The sequence below is a fragment of the Anopheles funestus genome, chromosome 3RL, assembly GCF_943734845.2.
Source record: "Anopheles funestus chromosome 3RL, idAnoFuneDA-416_04, whole genome shotgun sequence".
NCBI lineage: Eukaryota > Metazoa > Arthropoda > Insecta > Diptera > Culicidae > Anopheles > Anopheles funestus.
This window is the reverse complement of record NC_064599.1, coordinates 30,316,230-30,337,408: the sequence shown is the minus strand read 5'-3', so window position 1 is coordinate 30,337,408 and position 21,179 is coordinate 30,316,230. Positions and strand designations below refer to the sequence as shown.

Genomic DNA, 21,179 nt, shown 5'->3' with positions numbered 1-21,179 from the left:
TAATTATTCTTAAAAACATATTGCAACAGTGCTCCAAGAAAGTATGAAATGAAAAATATTTAAACTACAATTTCTTGTAATTTTTTATGTATAGATCATAACATTTTTCATTATTTGTTGTTAAGTTATTCAAAGTATATAAGTATAATATTCAAAGCAAATTGAAAACTTAAATTGTAGCATTTCCTAAACAAGTTTTATAAAACTCCATTTTTTTATTTACATAGTTTATTCTGAACAAACAATAGAAATTCAATTTATCTGAATGTACACCAAGAAATACGGACCATCAACTAATAGTCAACCCAATAACGAACACCGTGATCGAAAGATACTTCAAATGTGACTCCATTACCAAGGCCAAATCTAATGAGGCTCAAGTTGCAAACGGTAAATCATTTGCAAATATTCATTTACATTTCCTTTTCCATTTTTCTTCCATCCCACTTGTACAGCCATGCCACAGAACCAGTCCGCAGATGGTTCGATCTGCTTCGTCTCTATCGATTTCACTGATAAGCGTATGTCCTTCCTATGCCGCGAGCCAGTACCGGGTTTCCTTCTGTGCTTATTGGCTGATTTACTATCATTTTCACACCGGAACTACACGAACGAAACGTGCATGCATGATGAAGGAAATCAAAAACGGAAAAATGACCCAAAAACGTGCCTCGCCACCCATGGAAGAGCAGCAAACTTTCTTTTTGTGTCTTTCTTATCTTTATTTTATCCCATTTTTTTTGTTGTTTGGTACAGTTACAGACAATCGTACAATGTGTATTGAGTTACAGGGTTTGTAACATCATGCCCCTCCACCTTCAACAAAGCACCCCCGTGGGAGATGGAAAATGGTAGCTATGGAGCAAGGGCATGGAAATCAGCATAACTGCCACTTTCGTATTGCATGAATATTGAAACAAAATACGTTCGTTATGCATATCGTTACCCGGCGAAAGTGTCGCTGTTTTTTTTTGTCTTTTAGACCTTTTGTTTTATGCTGCACATGAGTGTGTGGAGAGTACTTGGGAATGGGAATGGGCACAAAAACAACAGAGAATCGTAAAAATTGAGTCAAACTTCATTTTCATATCCCATCGAATTATCACATAAGGATATGGGAATGTTATCGAGCACGTTGGTGCCTTAACCTACCATGTTAGCAGAGATTATACCTTCCCTTCATGGTTACGATCAATATAAAGTCTGTAAACGGATATTATTCGCCTTTTTAGTTTCGTTCATTGGTCATTGAATGACGAATACAGCTTTTTTGGAATATAATTTTTAAATATATAAAATATTTTTAAGATATAAAATATATAACAGTTCACAAGAAAATCAAAATGCTTTTTTCATAGTTTAAAAATATTTTTTTTTTAAGTGAAAAGTTCAACGTTATTTGTAATCTTCAGTTGCGCCGTAAATCGCTTGTATAAATATTCCTGTAAGCAGCTGTACCTCTAAGCCACAGCTTCAACACTTCAAGCCGGTTGGCAGTTTAAAAAAAAACACCCACAAAACGCCTCCCAAAGGGATGGAGAGCGAATGCATAAGTTATGCATCGTATGGGAACCATAAGCAAACAACCAAAGTCCCACCTTCGTACCAGCGCGATACGTTGTGCGGGAAACGGCATGTAAGAATGTGTTGCTGGGAAAGATTTATAAAGGATTAAATTTTATCTTTCACTTCGTGACCACTGGAGTGGACTGATCTGGTTTACAAGCTGTTTGGACTATGGTCATCGGCTTCTGTTGACAAGAACGGACGTGTTAGTGCGACGCTCCCTAAAAGTGAAAAAAAGATTGTGAAAATTGAATGAAACTGGCTTCGCGTGGTCTTAAAAGACGTAAAATCACGTCATTTACTGGAAAAGTGCGCACAAACCCCATTTCGAGACAATTTTTTTGCTGGAAAACATTGAAAGAAAATTGGTGCGTGGCGTGGCGTCAATATTAGCTAGTGGTTAAACAACCCGCGTCAATATTAGCTAGTGGTTAAACAAGCTGCATTTGTTGGATTCCGTGGGAGATCTTGCCGGTGGCGCCATCTGTCGGGCGCTTGAGGTAATTATTGGATGCGTTTTGGCGAGCCGGACCTGATAGGACACATCCCGACAACCTACCACCCGCCTCCCGCCCTCCAGATTTGTGGGGCGGACAGGCACTTTATTAAAGCATGGAGGCGAGAAGCCTCAGAACAAGAGTAGTGTCGACGGATACGCGAGTGGCAGCGGCCCCTTTGAAGAGGCCGCCATCGGCACTTGCCGGGTCATCAGCTGCAACCATGAGCAAGGTGACAATCACCTCACCTTCTGTGGGCACTACGGCATCGAAGGAGCTCTCGGTTTTACGGGAGCACCTTGAGGAGTCGCGCAGCGACAACCGTAAGATGCAGGAAACAGTCGAGCGTCTGCTGCAGCAGATAAATGAGTTGCGGTTGGACTCTTCTAGACGGGAAGCAGCAGCGCGGGAGGAGGTTGCAGAGCTTCGTGCAGAGTTGAGAAAGGAGCGAGAGGCGACGGCAACAATGCTGGCGCAATTTATTAACGGGTCGGGTTATTCAGCCCTGGGCAGTCAGCAGGAGACAGTTGCCAGCCGACAACAGCAACGTCAGCAGCAACAATCGCAGCAACCTCACCAGGTTAAACATCAGCAGCAAAAGCAACAGCGGCAGCTAAAGCAGCAGCAGCAAAATCAGCGACTGGAGGAGTTTCCTCTGTTACCACCGACACGATCGCTGATGGTACGGGATGAGGGAGAGCAGGATGACGGCACCTGGGCAGAAGTGGTTCGCCGTAAACCGCATCAGCAGCGACCACAACAGCAGCAGCAACCACAGCAGCAGCAGCAACGACAACAGCAGCTGAACTGGCAGCCGAGGAAAATGCGCGGTCGTCGTAATCGGCCGGACATAGTAGAGGTGGTTCCCGCTCAGGGCAAGACGTGGATGGAGGTGTACACACAACTTCGTCAGGCTCCAGAGCTGGAGGACTTGAAGGAGGCCATAGGCGTAGGCCGTCGGACAGCGAAGCAGCATCTTCGCATGGTAGTGGCTCGCAACAAAGATAGTGCAGCGATAACGTCGCGCATACAACAGGTGATCGGGGAAGCCGGTACTGTTCGGACAGTCACCCAGATGGGTGAGGTGATCGTCACCAATATCGACCCATTGGCATGTGAAGGAGATGTGCAGCAGGCGATAGAGGAAGCTGTTGGAACCGTCAACATCACTACCGCGGTACAGCTTTGGGAGCTAGATGACGGCACGAAGAGGGCACGGGTTCGATTGCCGCTTAAGCAAATGAAACAGGCGATCGGACAGCGGGTCATCATTAAATACACCAGGTGCGGAGTGAAGGAGGCTGCAGCCCCACGCATCGAGCGCCTGCGCTGTTATAGGTGCCTAGAACGAGGGCATTTGTCCCGAAACTGTCGGAGTGAGATTGACCGTTCCAGCACATGCATTCGTTGTGGTTCCGATGGCCATCAGGCGTCGGGATGTACTGCTGATGTCAAATGTGCGGCTTGCTCCGGCCCTCATCGGGTTGGCAGCAGTGAGTGTGCTCAGGCCACTCACGAAAGATGGTGAAAGTTCTGCAGATTAACATCGGCAGAGGGAGAACGGCGCAGAACCTCATGCTGCAGGTTGCGCGAGAGGAGAGAGCGTCTGTGTTGTTGGTATCTGAGCTGCTGCATTACCCGTCGAACAACGGCAACTGGGTGGTGGACTCATCGGAGAGTGTGGCAATTGTGGCCACTGGTTCAAGCCCTGTCCAACGGGTTTGGGGTAGTGCTGTTCCCGGGCTGGTGGCTGCAGATGTGGGTGGTATCACTTACGTTAGTTGCTACGCTTCCCCACGGATGACGTTGGCGGATTTTGAAGGTTTCCTTCGAGCCGTGGAGATCGAGGTTCGCTCCCATTCACATGTCGTCCTAGGAGGGGACTTCAATGCTTGGCATGTGGAGTGGGGGAGTTCTCGGAATAAGCGGAAGGGTGAAGAATTGCTGGACATGGTGGACCAGCTCGGGTTGGTGGTGCTCAACCGTGGTAACATTCCCACTTTCGTCGGGAATGGAGCTGCAACGGAGAGTGTCATTGACGTGTCGTTCGCGAGCCCGTCGCTCGCACGTAGTGTCACCTGGGAGGTCTTGGGGCGATATTCAGCCAGTGATCACCGCTATGTGCGGTTTGATATTGTCCCACCAATTGTGTTCAGCGGTGACCACAGTGAGCAGCAGCTTCAACGGCAGCAGCATCAGCATCAACAGCAGCAGCAGCATCAACAACATGAACAGCAGCAGCAGCGACGGCAGAGACAGCAACGACAGCAGCGAGACCATCGGCACAAGCCACGGTGGCATCGCGCAGGACGCAGGTGGAAGACCCATCAGTTTGTTCCTGACACCTTCAGGACAGCGCTTGAAGCAACTCGTTTTGTCGGGCGAGCGACCTCTCCTCTAGCACTCGAGCAAGCTCTCTCCAAAGCATGTGATGTGACGATGGAGCGTGTTAGTCCTTCGTCACCGCTTCATCAGGTTCGCCCTCAAGCGTATTGGTGGACGCCGGAGATTGAGCAACTGCGACAATGCTGCAAGCGTTCGAGCGACCGGGCCCATTATCTCATGGACCCAGATGAGAAGGCAGCTGCCGCAGCGGTACACATGCGGTGGAGGAAGGCGCTGGCGGTTGCCATTCGTGACAGCAAGAAACGGTGCTTTGCAGAGCTTGTCCAGGAGGTGGAGGAGAATGTGTTCGGAACGGGATATCAGGTCGTGATGGCGCGATTGAGAGGCAGTCGCACCCCACCTGAGATGGACCCGACTATTCTTAAACGAATCGTCTCCGATCTGTTCCCTGAGCATGATCCCTGTGAGTGGCCTGAGACTGAGATCGGCGTTACTGGTGACGTTCGACCGGTGGCTGCTGACGAGCTGGTCCCCATTGCCAGCAGACTCGCGACTAGGAAGGCACCTGGACTGGATGGCGTTCCCAATGTAGCGTTGAAGGTGGCGATCAGGGAACATCCCGAAGTCTTTTGTCGTGTTTTTCAAGCTTGTCTTGATACAGGGGTGTTTCCTGAGAACTGGAAGACGCAGCGTTTGGTACTGCTGCGCAAGCCAGGGAGACCGTCGGGCGATTCTTCATCGATGCGTCCCCTGGGAATGTTACCTGCGCCAGGCAAAGTGGGAGAGCGCCTCATTCTCGACCGCTTAAACGAGCATCTTGAAGACGTTGATTCTCCCCGGCTCTCCCCGAACCAGTACGGTTTTCGTAAGGGAAGATCGACGGTACAGGCGGTTCTGAGAGTGGTGGAGGCAGGTAAACGCGCCAAGTCGTTTGGCCGGACCAACGGTCGTGATCGTCGATGTTTGATGGTGGTTTCCCTGGATGTCAGGAACGCATTCAATACGGCGAGCTGGATGGACATTGCTGCTGCGTTGCGAGAAAAAGAGGTTCCTGCACCTCTCAGGAGGATACTGCATAGTTGGATGACGGACAGGCGGCTAGTGTACGACACGGACGACGGACCAGTCACCCGACGATTGTCGGCTGGCGTTCCACAGGGGTCCATTTTGGGCCCCACACTGTGGAATGTTATGTACGACAGTGTACTGGATGTCGAGCTACCTGAGGGGGTGGAGATTATCGCCTATGCGGATGATCTCGTGCTTCTTGTCCCAGGCACCACCCCCGAAGAGTCTGCCCAGCTGGCCGAGGAAGCGGCGGCTGCTGTTCAACGGTGGATGGAGTCGCGGCGTCTTGAGCTGGCCCCTGCGAAGACGGAGATTACCTTGATCTCCAGTATGAGGCGGCGCTTTTCGAACATCTCAGTTCGCATTGGAGATGTCGTAGTCCATCCGAAGCCCGTTATCAGGTACCTCGGGGTACAGCTCCACGATCATCTGTCGTGGAAGCCGCATGTTGAGAGCATGACGACCAAAGCTCTCCGTGTCACGCAGGCGGTTGCGAGCCTTATGCGCAACCACAGCGGCCCCAAGTGCGGAAAGAGGCGATTGCTCTCGGCGGTTGTGAGCTCCATCCTCCGGTACGCTGCACCGGTGTGGCACGAGGCGACAGACAATCGCGACTGTCGGCGAATGCTGAAGAGGGTGCAGCGTATGACAGCGCAGAGGACGGCCTGCGCGTTCCGGACCGTCAGCTGCGATGCGGCAGTGGTCATCGCGGGCATCATACCCATATGCCTGCTGGTAAAGGAGGACGCTCGGTGTTACCGACGACGGCAAAACACGGACCTGACGGCGGGACAGCTTCGAGCTGAAGAGCGAGCGGTCACCATGCGTGTATGGCAGGAGGAGTGGCTCGAGAGTGCAATGCAGGAGAGCGCCAGCAGATATGTTAGGTGGTCTCGTAGAGTCATCCCTGACGTGACGGCGTGGCAATCGAGGAAACATGGAGTAGTGGATTTTCACCTGACCCAGGTACTATCAGGGCACGGATTTTTCCGTGAATACCTGTGCGTCATGGGGTTCACTACGTCCCCTGATTGCCTACGCTGTGCTGGTGTTCCAGAGTCTGTAGAGCATGTACTCTTCGAGTGCCCTCGGTTCGCGGGCATCCGACAGCGGCTGCTTGGCGAGGACAGCTCCGATCCTGTGACGCCCGACAACCTTTTGTCCCGACTTTTGTCCGGGCAAGAGGAATGGGACAGGATCACCGAGGCCGCCAAGATCATTACATCTACGCTGCAGGAAGGATGGAACGCGGAGCGGGCTCGACGTGCAGCTCCTGTCGGACCGACGGAGCATGAGCGGACGGTGAGGGCTCGTTATGATCGACGCAACGAAGTTCGTCGATTGCAGACTGTCCGTCGACAAGAAGAGAGACGGCAAGGGCGATCATCGACACCACCGCCTTCGCCGAATACAGAGAGGCGAAGATCTCAGGCTCGAGAACGCATGCGTCTCTGGCGCGAGAGACGTAGGTCGGAGACTAATTTGCGTAGTCTGAGCGATGTTGGGGGTGGCAGGGATGGTCCTGCGGAAAATCGTGCCATGGAAGGCGTCCTCTCTCCTGATGAGGAAGCGGCTATCTTAGAGGCCAACACATCTGGCCGCTAGATAATAAAAAAAAAAAAAAATCAAGATGGTAGGGGCCTCGACAGGCTAAGCAGGAGGTGAAATTGAAGAAGTAGAGTTTGCTCCAAAATGAGCAAAAAAAGAGATCAAGACAAGATGTGCAAGGCATTAAGCCAAAATAAGCTATAAGCACACACCCTAGCGGGAAGAACGCTATAGCTAGAGGCGATAGGATGTAATGGATTGTAATATTGTAATTAACTTTCCTTTTTTTTTTTTTTCTAAAGAAAAATAAAAAAAAAACATCCTGTTTTTAAAAAAAAAAAAAAAAAAAAAAAAAAAGCTGTTTGGACTATGGTTTACCGAAAATCCCCACTTCTATCCACCATTTTGGAATGGTTTGTTGCTTTGGGAAAGATGAATGAACTCTTCTACACTGGGTATCTCTTATTTATATAGAAGAAAAATCTAGTTTCAACGTATTTACTATGTGTCAGGAAAGAAATAAAAGAACTCTGTTTTATGTGACAGTCATAGCACTGGTAATGATTCTGACAGAATCACTTTACCATATGTGCGTAACGCTACTCAGGCATGTAACGCTTACTCAGCAATATCCCTTTGAAATCTATTAGTCTGCGGTCAGCTGGCTACTTCATCCCACCTTCGTCTACTTGTGCCAGAAGGACAATGAAATGGAAAGTTCTAATTAATTGCGTCCATAAATCATGGCGAAAACAATAACGAATAATTACCGAACAATGTGTCGATGAGTTATGCCCCGTTGGTCGACAAGATTACCGACCGTCGAGAGCCATGTTTCGTATGCCAATGTCATCGGTTTTGTGCCGGGGCACTGCCTTAACACGTTTAGTCAGCCCATTTCAAGCGCTTTGGCACGATTTGCTTTTGTTTCGGAAGATTCTCTCGCACCAGCTTGAAGTGTCGTAATCAATCCAAATTGTAAATTGTCCCCTTCAAGATGTTGAGCGGCTTTTTGGGTGATGATTGTAATGTTCATGCATTATGATGATTGTAACAAAAGCGTGTCTAATTGTTTGCAATTTTAGATTTACGGCATCATGTAGGGCAGTGGTGGATCAAGTCCTTTGGAGACCCAAGGCGGAGCTTTTAGAGAACTTTTTTTTTCATTTCACCTTACACGAATTACGTGACATTTTACATCGCCACCTAATATTACAAACTGTCATAAACATCTGCCAGAAATTGTCCTATTGCTTTTGGTAAAAATCTTACTTATATCTGATTGAATATGGTTTACTTACCCGATTAATAGACAATTTATACGCAGGAACGCATTACTTTGGAAGACAAAACAGCTTCTTGGCAAATCCTTTAATTTAATACACTGGCATTTTCTTTTTTATTTCACATACACACTTCAATGCACTCGCCTAAAAAGGCCTCATTTGTAACACACTAATTTATTAATTGAAATCTCATTTTTTTAACTATTTTTTTCACTAAACACAATCAACACTTGCCTTTCATTTTTTCTGTGCACAAATGCAAATACACATTTCAATGCACTTAGGCACATTTAAAACACTCGCACTTGCCTATAATGACCACATTTTACTATACACTAATTCACGCAAATTACGCAATTATTTATATACACAACTTTTTTTCCCAAAAAAAACTACCAACACTTGCATTTTATTTTTTCGATGCACAACGACACATGCAGACTTCAATTTTATAGCACATTTATAGCACCACACATGCCTATAATAGCCACATTTTTAATACACTAATTAACACAAAACTACCAACACTTGCATTTTTATTTTCTGTGCACAAATGCACATACAAACTTCAATACACTTAGGCACACTTAAAACACTGACACACGCCTGCAATGGCCACATTTTTTAATACACTAATTCACGCAATAAGCAATACACTAATTCACGTATTTTACGCAATGATTAATAGACACAATTTTTTTGCACCAAAAAACTACCTTGAATTTTTAAATGCACACTTAAACGCGCTTTGAGACATTTAAAACACAACATTTGCCTAAAATGGCCACATTTTACGATACACTAATTAACGTTTCAATTAATCATTGAAACTCACATTTTTCACTTTTTTTCACCAAAAAAAACAACACTTTTTTCACGGAACATTTTTTTTTCTGTGCACAAAGGAAGGAAGCCGCTTTTCACAAACATGTACAGCACTGTAACAACATCCAAATTTTAATAATGAACCGAAGCTAGCACGGAGGTTATAATACAAACACACACAATACGCCAATGCCATGGTTTTATGATAAAACTCGTTTGGCAAAATACACTGCACAACACAAATGCAAATAATTTGCAAATTTAGTACGCGCATAGTACACGCACTGATCGTATATGTCCTTACTCTCCACACAATGGTAACTTTAACGTTGGAGTAAGAGCGTAAGATCGTACATTAGCTGCTCGTGTAAGCGTGAGATGAGGAAAATCTTGTTATCGCTTAAACACGATCAACACGATACCGTTAGGTTGGATGACTTGTGAAATGTCAAAAGAGTTATGGAGACAAACCACCTCAGTACATCTACACACAGCATTATTCCAACTAAGCTTATTCGTTTTTTTTTCAAGCTTTGTAGAGTCCTTTCCTTACAACGAGCGACGAATTTTGCTTGTGATTTGTGAGCCAGTGGTTTTCTTCTTTCACTTACACACTTTACGCTTTTGTATATTGAAATCATCACACCCGATCGCAATGATCAAGTGTCACGCATACGCTGAAACAAACCCAAGCCAACGCTGGCAACAATTTGTACAAGTTTGCACGTGTGAATCTTTACTGATCAGCATCACATTACTACACGACTTGATGTACTAAACATTTTTTTATATTTAATAACATCCTCTTCATCACTTTTTGGCAATAAAACACAAATCTTGTTAAACTTTCTAGCTACAAAGGAAGAACGCCGCTTTAGCGAAAGCTTTTTTTTCGTAACTCAATCGTACCGCTGCTCGATCACTACTGATCACAATTTGTACTTATCTCATGATCATTATCTCTCCTGCTTCGTTATCCCGACACACCTACACAACTGTAATTGCCGAAGCGGACGCTCGATTTCATCTTTCGCATCTTATTCTTTCACACACACATCGCTCCTCCTAAAGCGGCCAATGAAAAAGGCTTCGTAAAAAAACATTCCTATCGATCAAATCCGTTCTTACGTTTATGACATGCAAAATGTAGGCATATAAACCTTTTATGCGTACTTGCATCGTCGCGGACGGTTAAAATATTTCAAATGAGAGTTGGTGGATGGGAAACGAGACTGAGCCGGGACTGATTTCTAACGCCGTTGAAGCTTTTTTTGAAATTGATAAAGATTTCTCGAAGACTAGTGTCAGCGCTTCGTAACCCATCGCGGGCAATCAATCGCTTTGAAAAGGTCCCATACGACTGTGTTGGCCCGTATGCGGTTAGAAGAAAGGTTTTCTTATGCTTTTCTTCAACATTAATTCACATTCCCGTTTTTCAAGACCCTCCTGGCGTGGCGTGGTTTGAAGACGATTCTTTCATTTTTGTCGCAAACATCGATATTTCTCTTTCAGTTACTCATACTAAAAACATATTTTGAGCTGTATGCCTTAACATATTTAACAACAGTTAACATAATTATTAATTATCAATGTGCACTTAAGTTTCCTTATCAATTGCACACAATGTTACCAAAAAATAATCCTTCACTTTCATAAAAAAAAACTGAAAAAAATAAGTTTTCTGAGGCCTGATAAGAAAGCTTTCTTGTGCAATGTATACGCTGTGCATACTTTTAGGCGTTTAATGTAATAATATTTGAGCGTGCTGTAAGGTAAGTTGTAGCTTTGTTCCGTCGTTTTGAATATAGTATTAAAGCAATATTAGTACACTTAAACGTCCACTGAGACGAAAGAATTGCTTTGGAATTTAATTGTCTACATCTTAAACGACGGATAATCAGTTGAGAAATAGATGTTCATACCTTCAAAAGTCTTCCAACATTAAGCCGTTCAGATAGATAGTTTGAATAAACAATTTCTATGCAAAGTCCCTTATTCTTAAAGGACTCCTTCCTTCTTTACTACTTTAATGTAGTTACAGACTTTAATCTTTCTGTGTACATGCAATATTCCGCATTCTGTGCCATACCATAAACCACATGGTTAGTTACAGGTCGTTCTTCCTACCCAAACCTATCGCACGACACCCTCGTGATACGATCCTACCATACTAACTACCTTTTAATCTTACGCCATCGATCGTCTCACCTTGTTTATGACCATTTTTTTTTTTCAAAAGAAAGAATCGTTAATCGATTTTCGTCATCCGTAACAAAGTGACCGTTTAAACGCGACCACCAATTATAACGGGGCCACGGCATAATCCGTTGCCCATATTTGCTATCACTAGCGTCAACATTGTTGTAAACGAGCTACACAACGGCTAACCATGATAACGGACGATAATTATCGACACAAGCCGTTGATTTGAAACAATTGCTATAAAATGTGCGGTAATTTGAACAGCCGCACACGATATGCTGATTGTTATCGGCTGATTTGCACTAGTTAGGTATTGCAAACATGATCCTGCTGGAATTACTGAGCGTGCATGAATGTGGTTCCATATCACTGGACTGTTGCTATCTTGCAACAATGTGGGAACGATCTGGGAACGATATATAAGCGAAACAGGGAAGCTACGAAAGCAGCAATACGAATTCGGACCTACATTCGGCACCTCGTCCAAGATGCGCTGTCTACTTGTACTACCCTTGTTTGTGGCCCTTGTGGCTGGAGCCACACTAGATTTCGACCACTATTGGACTGCTCAAGAGGTAAGACATGCCACGATCCCCACACTGATCAGCTTCGTTAAAGAGAATTCTTATTCGCTTGTTGAGCTAGATCAATCAATACATCGATGAGCTCGTCAGCGACTTTCCGACGCTCGTGACTGCAGTGAACGTTGGTACCAGCACCGAAGGACGTCCGATTCGGGGGATCCGCGTCAGCAAGGACAATGTTGCCAATCGCCCACTAGTCATCGTCGAGGGCGGACTACGCGCGCGCGAATGGATCTCTCCGATGTCCGCCAGCTACATTCTGCACGAGATCGTCGAGCATTACTACGAGTTTGAGAACATTCTGGATAACGTCAACTTCTTGGTCGTGCCGCTGGTTAACCCGGACGGTTACGAGTTCTCGCGCACTTCCAATCGACTCTGGCTGAAGTCACGCAGTGTCAACGGAAATGGATGTTTCGGAATTGATCTGAATCGTAACTTTGGTCACCTCTGGAATACCGTGGGGGGAAGCACTGATGTAAGTACTGGTTCAATAATTCTTTTCTCTCACGTGTCCTAACATGATCCGTTTTCTGCAGCCCTGTTCGGATAGCTTTGTCGGTACTGGCGCCTTCTCAGCGCCGGAAACGGCCGCCATCCGAGATCTTATCCAAAGCAACAGTGCCAACCTGGTCCTGTACCTTAGCATCCAGTCGGCCGATCAGATGGTGCTGTATCCATTCTCGCACAGTGCCACAACCAATCCGAGCAATGTGGCCGAGCTGCGAAGCCTTGCCAACAGTGTGGCACTGACGTTGATGAGTCAGAATGGACGAATCTTTACCAGTGGTGGTGCAGGACTGTTGCAACCGGCTGCCTCGGGTAGTAGCATCGACTTTGTGGCTGGTACGGTTCAACCGGATTTGGTATTTACTCTTGAAACTGGTGCCGGTGGTAGCTATGGTTATGATGTGCCTGAATCACAAATGGCTGAAGTTCTTAGCGAGACCACGTACGGATTCCTTACGATGGCGGAATACGTAGCGCATAACAAGTCAAATTGAAAGGAATGAGGCAGAATTTTACAAAACGATCTGGAACTTGAGTAAGCGAAGGATGTGGATGTATGATATAATGAAAACGTAAATAATAAACAGTGTTTGTTCATATTATTCAAATGTACTATATCAACAAGACATGATCTAATTCATTCGGAATGGGTTCATTCCTCAACTTCTGGAATTGCATGGTACTCAATCTTTGGAATTGTATTAAGTACAAGATCACTAACTCTTTCTTTTGACAACAATATAATGCAAAGAGGAATCTCTCAATATTCTGACTTTTTTATCTATTGATGAAAGACATACAAAGTGAAAGACATACTCAACTGATATCGGCTGAGTAGCCTTCCTCCTTGAAAGCCAACTATACATTAGGCCCAAGCAAGAAATTATTGTCGTATTCATTAAATCTGAAATAGAGTAGAGAAGAACCATGATTGTGAAGTCGTTCAAGAAAACAATCCTGAAAATTTCTAACAATCCTTTGGAACACATCCTGATTTCTGAACACACCACAATCAGGAAAATTCCTCTTAGGTAAGCAATCTTTCTTGAAAACATATGTAGGAAAGCATTTCAAAATAAGTGAAAGTAAATTTCCGGTTGTCTATTCTATCTTCGCTAACCCACTGAAAGTTCACTTTCTCTTACCCTTTGCGGAAATAAGACTTCAAGATAAAACAATCCGGTTAAAACAATGTTTGCCAAACAAATGGAAGGTTTAATGCTTGCACCAAGCAAATACATATATTTAAAATGCACTTAATTTATTAAGCATTTTTTTGTGTTACTCACTTTATCTAATATTGAACTTCGGAAGGAAATTACTTCAATTTGAACGGTATGCGAAAATCCCATTAAACTCATCCATAATGTAGTGTAAAGTCAAGCAAATTGCCTGACCCTGGTTTAAAAAAAAACAGGTTGTTTCTCTCCCTTTAACCAGATGAAGAACCCTTGATGAAATCTCCCAAAAAGGATGAGTACCTTTCATCGTGTATGTTCAAAGAGGAAACACAAGTCATACCACACGTTTCACACCGATCCGTTCCCTTTTTTTCCTTAAGGCCTTACATGTTTTCGAACGCGGAATTTATCTCTTTATAAGCCAAATGGGTTTTTTATGTGATATGGGAGCTGGCTGTGTTGTTACAGCCACTTACTTTCAGCGGAAGCATGAATCGTACCGAGAACTGGAAAAGGGAATGCATTTGGATGAGAATTCACTGTTGGGGAATTTGTTTCACTTCTCAAACCGACCGAGACGTTACGGGTCTGCTTCTTTTTCCTTATTTCTTTTCCCTTTTCAGTTTGTGGTAGGCGATTTGGGAATTCTTACATGTAGAATTGAAGGGAAATTGAATGAATGTTGCCACATGAATGGGGACAAATTGTTAAAGGGTTTGAAAATCCCCCCTAATGTTTCGATGCTTTATGTGCGAATATTTTCATCATGAGGTTTTAATTTGAATTTCTTAAAGCTTCTCACCTATTAAAAACGATTTGTTAGACCAGATCAGGTAAATAAGAAGGAGGTGTTCATCAGAAGGATCATAAATACAAACATAATTCACTTCTATCAGTAGAATGAAATGGAAATGAATTATAAATTATAGTAAAACAATATAAAATCAATATTTTGTCATGCATAGCAAGAGCAGCACTAAATAGAATTATATTTATTTCCTCCGTATTTCACATTAAACATCCACAACCTCAACGGCCCTAGATTGTGTATGGGCAATCACCAATAAACTCAATATTTCCTGTACGGTTTTCGCGCAAAACCAAAGCTTGTTCTTTAAAAAAAATGAATAAAACTAGAGTACCGTCGTAAAAATTCTGTCCGCCCCACCGGTAAATGGTCGGACAAATACATAAAACAAAGCTCAAACCAAACCAACCAAACGCCTAACTTTCGATTGTCTCATAAATATTAATGACAGTATCAGAGATGCAAACTGTCCAGCTGGGGTCAGAAGTGGGTAGAACAGGGACAGGGACAAACTTTTCCCTTCATCGACAGTCCCGTGGATGTTGGAGTTGGATGTGAGAAATAGGAAACGAAAAAAAAAACCACAAAACCTTCCCCGGTACCAACCGACCGACCGTGGGAGAAAAATCGGTAGTACGGTTTACTGGTGTGGTTGAATAATTGATTAAAATTTATCGTGAAATTCAATATCGGACATTATCGAGTCTATTACTTTGTGCGCTTCCGGTGAACAGATTGCTTGATTTACTTCATTCTCTGCACTCTAGGTTCAGTGGTGTGTCGCACTTGAAGCAGCTGTCCTGTCGAAGGTTCCCAACCATTGAAGAGCAACTTTTTAAGCCTACATTTCTTCCTCACCCCAAAAATACGAATAGGTTCTCTTGGCCACCATCACCATCGTCGGAGACTTTTACCAACTTGCTTTACCATTTTATGTTGGTTTTTGTTTGCGCTTCTATCGTTCGTTTTGCTCACTGCCACTCATTTGCCATTTGGTTTTATTTTGTGTTTTCCCGTTGTGTCACCGTTCGACTTTTGCTACCTCGCACAAGGCAAATGACAAGACAGCCAACCAAAAGCGTGGTCTACGTGGAAACACACAAAAGCCCATTTCGACACAATGAGTGGCTAAAGAACTAAATAAATGAACAAAAAAAACAGAGAGACAAACTATGGAAGCTGGTAGGTTTGAAAGGTTTTTATTATGGGGTAAAAAGTTTTCCACCAGCTCTACCAAAAAGGCTTTTCCCTTTCCCGGCCACAAATCTTGAACTTTATTTTTCCATCACACAATGCACAACGTTGTGTTGGGCAAAATGGGTGCAATCCGCCCCCCAAAAGGAGTTGAAATATGGCGGCCACCGGCATGATAGAAAACAATTACGTGATAATAAAAATTTATATTTGCATTGTCTGCCCCCCCATCCGGTCCGGTGGATAACTGAGAGCTCTAATAGTGACAGCATAACAGCAAAAAAAGGAGATATTTCGAACCACTGAAGGGATGGGACATTTTCCCTCTACCCTCTGGATAAGGTTAAGTTTATGCAAATGGGAAACAGAAGGAACCATCATTGGAGGGAAGCAAAACACTCTTAAGTTCGCGTTCCGTTTTCCCTCTCTCTCTCGAATATACCAACACAAACCACACTTTTTTTTTCTATAAAAGAGTTTGCCATTCGCTTGCAAACCGCTAACGACCAATTGTTTATGTGACACGGTGCGAAAAGAAAGCTGTGCGCGAGCGAAACGCACCAGAAGGACAACAATTTCCCCAACCGAAGCCTTCGATAATGCTTATGATTTATGTGCGCTAAAGCGCTATGAACTGCTGATTGCATTTTTGGGCGAGTGTTTTTTTTTTGGCGCCTTTTCTTGTGCGCCTAAAAGATAGCAACCGGTATGCCCTGAAACGTAACCGAGAAAGCGCACCACGCCTGAAGGTATGCAATTGCCTAATAATTTCACCATTTAAATGCATAACAATAGAAAAGTCCGGACCGGATTTTGTTCATTTATGTTGTGCATAACCCCTCCCGGTGTGGGTTGGAATGTGGGTGTGTTGAAGCATGAAAAGAAGGTACTAAATTATACGCCTCTCCATAATCTGGCCCGATGGTTTACTGTTACGCTCCAAAATCGGAACACGGGAACGCTTGGTCATAAGCGCCACGATAAGTTAGCACAGGAACGTGTTCCAGCCGCCGTACTTAGTTATCGCTTTCGATCGCCAGCAGAAGGAATTGGGTGCATAAAAAATGGTGAAAATTAAGTGTAAACAAGAGGGTACAAAATTTTACAATCCGTGCCTATTAAAACATCATTAGCATGTGCTAAAAAGGGGCTACAAAACGGACACAAAACCAACGCGAAAATTTTACAAACGATCAAGTCTTGCTGTGTGAGTGGCATGGCTAGTTTTAAAGACCGTCTTTGCCGTGTTTTTCTTAACTATGGCTCGTTATTTATAATTTTACAAACCAAACAATCGTTTCGTTTGCACTGATAAGGCAAGCATATCGATCGGCCGAAGGAAAACCGATGGAGCCGGTAGCCGCTAGTTGTTTGTTTTTGGTTTAAACAATTTTTAAACAGATGGTTTAAAAATTTATGAACATTTTTTATGAGAGTGTAAATTTTTAAAAACTTTATCAACTTATTAAAATCAAAATATAGTCGGGCAATCGATTTTTTGTTACGCATTCTTGTCTATTACTTGGTTCGCTACACTACATTGTAACGGCGCCTGTTTGTTTTGTCAACTAATGCTTGTTTTCTAAACAATATTCATCACCAATATTCTTTCAACGGCGACGAAACAAGCACCGTACTGCAATGCAATGAAGCGTGATAGCGTGCTGTACCATTACTGCTTTATTGTCCTACTGAATGCAATAGCGGCTGTTACAAGCGATAATCGATCAACAATCAATCGGCTGCTGATTAGCGAGCGACGATGCTGATACGGCTTACGAAGTCAACGACAGTGTGCCGGCATGCTGTCCAAACACCTTCAACAGTTCGAACGTTTGTGACGTGACGCGTGCAAGATCGCTGGCTGGCAGATCGAATCCTTGCGAACCACCACCGGTTAGCTCGATCGTGTAAGCGTACGGTACGCCCAGATTGTACGCATAATCATCCGTAGCACCGGTAGCCGTATAGAGAATGTCCGCCGAATTGCCAACCTCATACTCTGGCCCATCTGCCGCCACCAGTGCATCACGTGCCTGCTCACCCAAACGCTGCAGTTCGGCCGCATTCGGTGCGTGCAGAAAATCATAACCCCACGGCCACAGTATCATCTCACCGTACGTGTGCACGGCCAGATACATTCGAATCGCCGCCTTGTACTGGTCCATCAGTGCGATAATGGCTTTGGTTTCGTTTTCGGACGAAGCCGTACGGCCAGCAAAATTGTTCGTACATTCGGTCGTTGTCCGATCCCACATGTACGGGAAGTTACGGTTCAGATCGACACCGTAGCAAAGCACATTGCCCGGGGAACGGTTCTTGCGCCACAGTCGGTTCTCCTCGTGCGTATACACATACCCATCCGGGTTGGCTACCGGCACAATGACGTAGTCCGTATTTGACAGCTGATCTGCGTACTCTTCCGAATGTTCCACATACTCGTGGATCATGTACAGCACCGACATGACGCCGGCCCATTCTCTGTAAGTAAAACGGTAGCGTTATGATTTATCTTGACCCTCGTTATCTAACGCAACCAACAACGAATCCCGTACCTGGCATGAATACCTCCATCCATAAACACAATGGGACGGGTCTGATCGATAGCGCCCCGTGTCGAGATAGTGATGGCCTTGATTGGGCGATCTTCGTATGTCCTTCCGATCTCCGATACGCGCACCAGCCCATTGTATGCTACTGCCAGCTCGTCCAGATAGTCGTAGATCTCGTCTAATGTCCAGAAATGTTCAAAGTTTACCGTAGCACGTGAATTCGAATCACGCTTCAAGCGTCGGTTCTGTTCCACATTGCGACGCTGTTCTCGATTCAACAATCTGTCAAGAATAGTAATGTGCATGAGAACTCATCCCTTTAGGCACTTTAGCTCTCATCTTTTATAACTTACTCCTGCACATCCTCAGCAACGAGATCGTACTCGATATCATGCTGTTCGAGGAATTCTTCCACCCGTTTGTGATCTTCCCGGGTGACCATCATGCGTGCATTACGTCCCACCTTTGGTGTGTCCCAAAAGTCCACATCCACCTCGGTGGTGCGCCACTTTAGCAGCACCATCAGCTGTTCAGCCGTTTCCGGACGTACATTGTACACTTCGAACCTGCAAAAAAAAACGAAACGGAAACAATGGTTCGCAACGAGACACTTAATGAAAATCGTCTTCAAAAATCACTCACTCATGATAGGAACCGGCTTTGGCGAATGCCAAGGCCAACAAACAACCGGTCACCAGTGCAAGCGTCTTCATTCTGTTCGCATCCACAGCTCGCCGTCTACTGACGGATCAGTCCGTTCGACATATCGAACGCGGGCGGATCACCAATCGGGGTTCGTTTCGATTCGTACCGAATGCGGCGTATTCCGTTTTTTTTCTCTCGCCCCATCCGTCCGCTTATCTCCGGACAATCATTATCTTTCGCCGTTACGATTCTTTCTGCTGTTGGTGAACCGCTACATGGGTATAATATATCAACACCCAGGAAGCACGAATACCCATACGAAATCATTTCTTTACAGCTACCGCGCAGTTTTGGATCAATATTGACCATTCGGTTCGGAACTGGTCACATGAACGCAGCGCGTACGCTCTTTAGCAAATTGGTCGCATTTATCTAGATTGAGCGTTATCGGAAGCAGATTTTTTTTTCGTTCACACTGGTTTTTTTTTGCACGAGCATCGCCTATATACGAGCATCTCTCAGTTTATTTATTGCGGTATTCAAATTCGATAGCGATTACGTGTGCGGAATGTAGAGCCGGTTGTGGAGCTTTAGTGTTTGCGTTTAGGGACGCTTGATAATCTTCTGACTGCCGGCATGCAGGCCAAACACCTTGAACATCTCGAACGTTTCGGCTGCAATCGTTTTGATCTGTTCCGATTCAATGATGAACCCGTACCCACGGTTACCGCAGGACAGCTCCAGCGTGTACGCATACTCAACACCGTACGCACCGTAGATGAAGTCATCGCTACCGGTAGCCAAGTACAGCAATCCGGATGCCTGACCGACAACATACTCTGGTCCGCCGACCTTCTGTACGGCTTCGGCCGCTTTCATTCCCAGCGCGTACAGATCTTCCGCATTCGCGGCCGGTTGGTAGGCATAACCGTACGGGTAAAGGATGTAATCGCCACAGCTATGCACGGAAAGGTACATCTTGATGCTGCGTGCAAACTGGGACATCAGTAGCATCATTGATTGGGTTTCCCTCTCCGAACCGGGCATTTTGCCGGCAAAACCATCCGTGCAGGACTGTGACCAGAGAGCGTGTAACAGATATGAATTGTGACAATATACGGTCTCTTCTAGCTATACTTACATGCGATGTGTAACTCCAGCGGAATGGGAAATTACGGTTAACATCCGTACCGGCGCAGAGTACGTTGTCCGCATTGCGATTCTTGCGCCACAGTCGGTTCTAGGCAATTAGGAGCAATGTGAATAATTGCAATTGGTATCTAAAGCATCTATATCCCTCCAAACTGATTCTACTTTCAACGAATAATGCTCGAATAACTTACCGTCTCGTACGAGTACACGTATCCGTCCGGGTTCACCACAGGAACAATGATCCAATCCGCATAATACAACATATCCTCATTCTCTGCAAAATTCTCAACAAGCTGATGGATCAAATACATTGCCGACATGTGAGAGGCCCATTCACGCGCATGTATGCCCGCATCGACAAACACTACTGGCCGTGTATGATTGATCTGTCCATCCCTCGAGACAGTGATTGCCATGATCGAACGGTTCTCATATGTTCTGCCGATCGTCATAACGCGCACCAGATTCGGGAACCTCTTCTCCAACCGATCCATATAATGATATATCTCGTCCAGCGTCCAGAAATGGTCGAAATCGATAGCGTCCTCATCGATGGTTTCGGTTACGGTTGGTTTCGCCGGTTCCTTCTGTGGACGGCGGCGCTTGTTCATAATGTGCAGATTGCGCTGTTCCTGTTCGTGATCCAACAGCGCCTGTACGTTCTCTTCGACCAGTTCCGACTCGAGCTGCACTTCATCGACCATTGTCTCGAAGTATGTCTGCAGCTCTGGGCTGATCATAACCGTGACACTTTCGTTAAGCATACCGTAGCTCCAGAAGTCCAAGTTTCCACTGCTGTACCACTTGTGCAGCTCTTCTGCTTGTTCATCATCTTCCACGTAGAGTGTGTATAGTTTGTAACTTAGAGGCACGGTAGAGAAAAACAAAATACAAAAAATAGAACGGTGTACACCTGAAACCCCCTTCGTATCTATAATTACTTGTCGAATTTTTGATTTTCCGCCTGGCAGACGATGATGGCTGAGAACAGCAGCACCACCAACGTGAGTAGCTTCATTCTAGCAACGGTTCCGGAGACGACTGACACAGTTGCAGTCCACCCGCAGTCATATAAATTGGAGCAGATAACGGCCCAGACTGCAGATGCAAACGATGCGATTTCGCAACAGCAAGAACAGCTTTCTAAACATCTTCAACAAATGATCACATTTTACTAATTGCGAATCGCGATAGTATCAGGAACTTGAACTGCAG

At 45.1% G+C, this 21,179-nt stretch overlaps 3 protein-coding genes and 1 long non-coding RNA gene across 5 annotated transcripts in view; 1 reads left to right on the top strand and 3 right to left on the bottom strand.

The window, feature by feature from the left end:
• The window catches only part of LOC125767932 (uncharacterized), a 160,349-nt gene extending 149,990 nt beyond the window's left edge, over positions 1 to 10,359 (bottom strand). For both annotated transcript variants that reach the window (XR_007418835.1, XR_007418837.1), the window contains exon 1: positions 8,327 to 10,359. This is a non-coding gene — a long non-coding RNA (uncharacterized LOC125767932). The remainder of the gene's footprint in view (positions 1 to 8,326) is intronic.
• Positions 10,360 to 11,671: 1,312 nt separating this feature from the next.
• On the top strand, positions 11,672 to 15,440 carry LOC125767904 (carboxypeptidase B-like). Its single transcript, XM_049434867.1, has 3 exons — positions 11,672 to 11,913; positions 11,984 to 12,400; positions 12,462 to 15,440. Exons 1-3 carry the CDS (start codon positions 11,692 to 11,694, stop codon positions 12,924 to 12,926), a joined length of 1,104 nt encoding a protein of 367 aa, XP_049290824.1. The 5' UTR covers positions 11,672 to 11,691; the 3' UTR covers positions 12,927 to 15,440.
• A 1,837-nt stretch (positions 15,441 to 17,277) lies between these two features.
• LOC125767895 (carboxypeptidase B-like) lies at positions 17,278 to 18,930 on the bottom strand. The gene is made up of 4 exons (XM_049434856.1): positions 18,810 to 18,930; positions 18,521 to 18,733; positions 18,171 to 18,449; positions 17,278 to 18,096 (listed from the first exon to the last, which is right to left on the bottom strand). The coding sequence occupies exons 1-4, from the start codon at positions 18,878 to 18,880 to the stop codon at positions 17,391 to 17,393; spliced, it is 1,269 nt and encodes a 422-aa protein (XP_049290813.1). The 5' UTR covers positions 18,881 to 18,930; the 3' UTR covers positions 17,278 to 17,390.
• Positions 18,931 to 19,013: 83 nt separating this feature from the next.
• Positions 19,014 to 21,060, bottom strand: LOC125767894 (carboxypeptidase B-like). The gene is made up of 4 exons (XM_049434855.1): positions 20,906 to 21,060; positions 20,156 to 20,825; positions 19,954 to 20,052; positions 19,014 to 19,886 (listed from the first exon to the last, which is right to left on the bottom strand). Exons 1-4 carry the CDS (start codon positions 20,980 to 20,982, stop codon positions 19,416 to 19,418), a joined length of 1,317 nt encoding a protein of 438 aa, XP_049290812.1. The 5' UTR covers positions 20,983 to 21,060; the 3' UTR covers positions 19,014 to 19,415.
• Between the last annotated feature and the right edge of the window lie 119 nt (positions 21,061 to 21,179).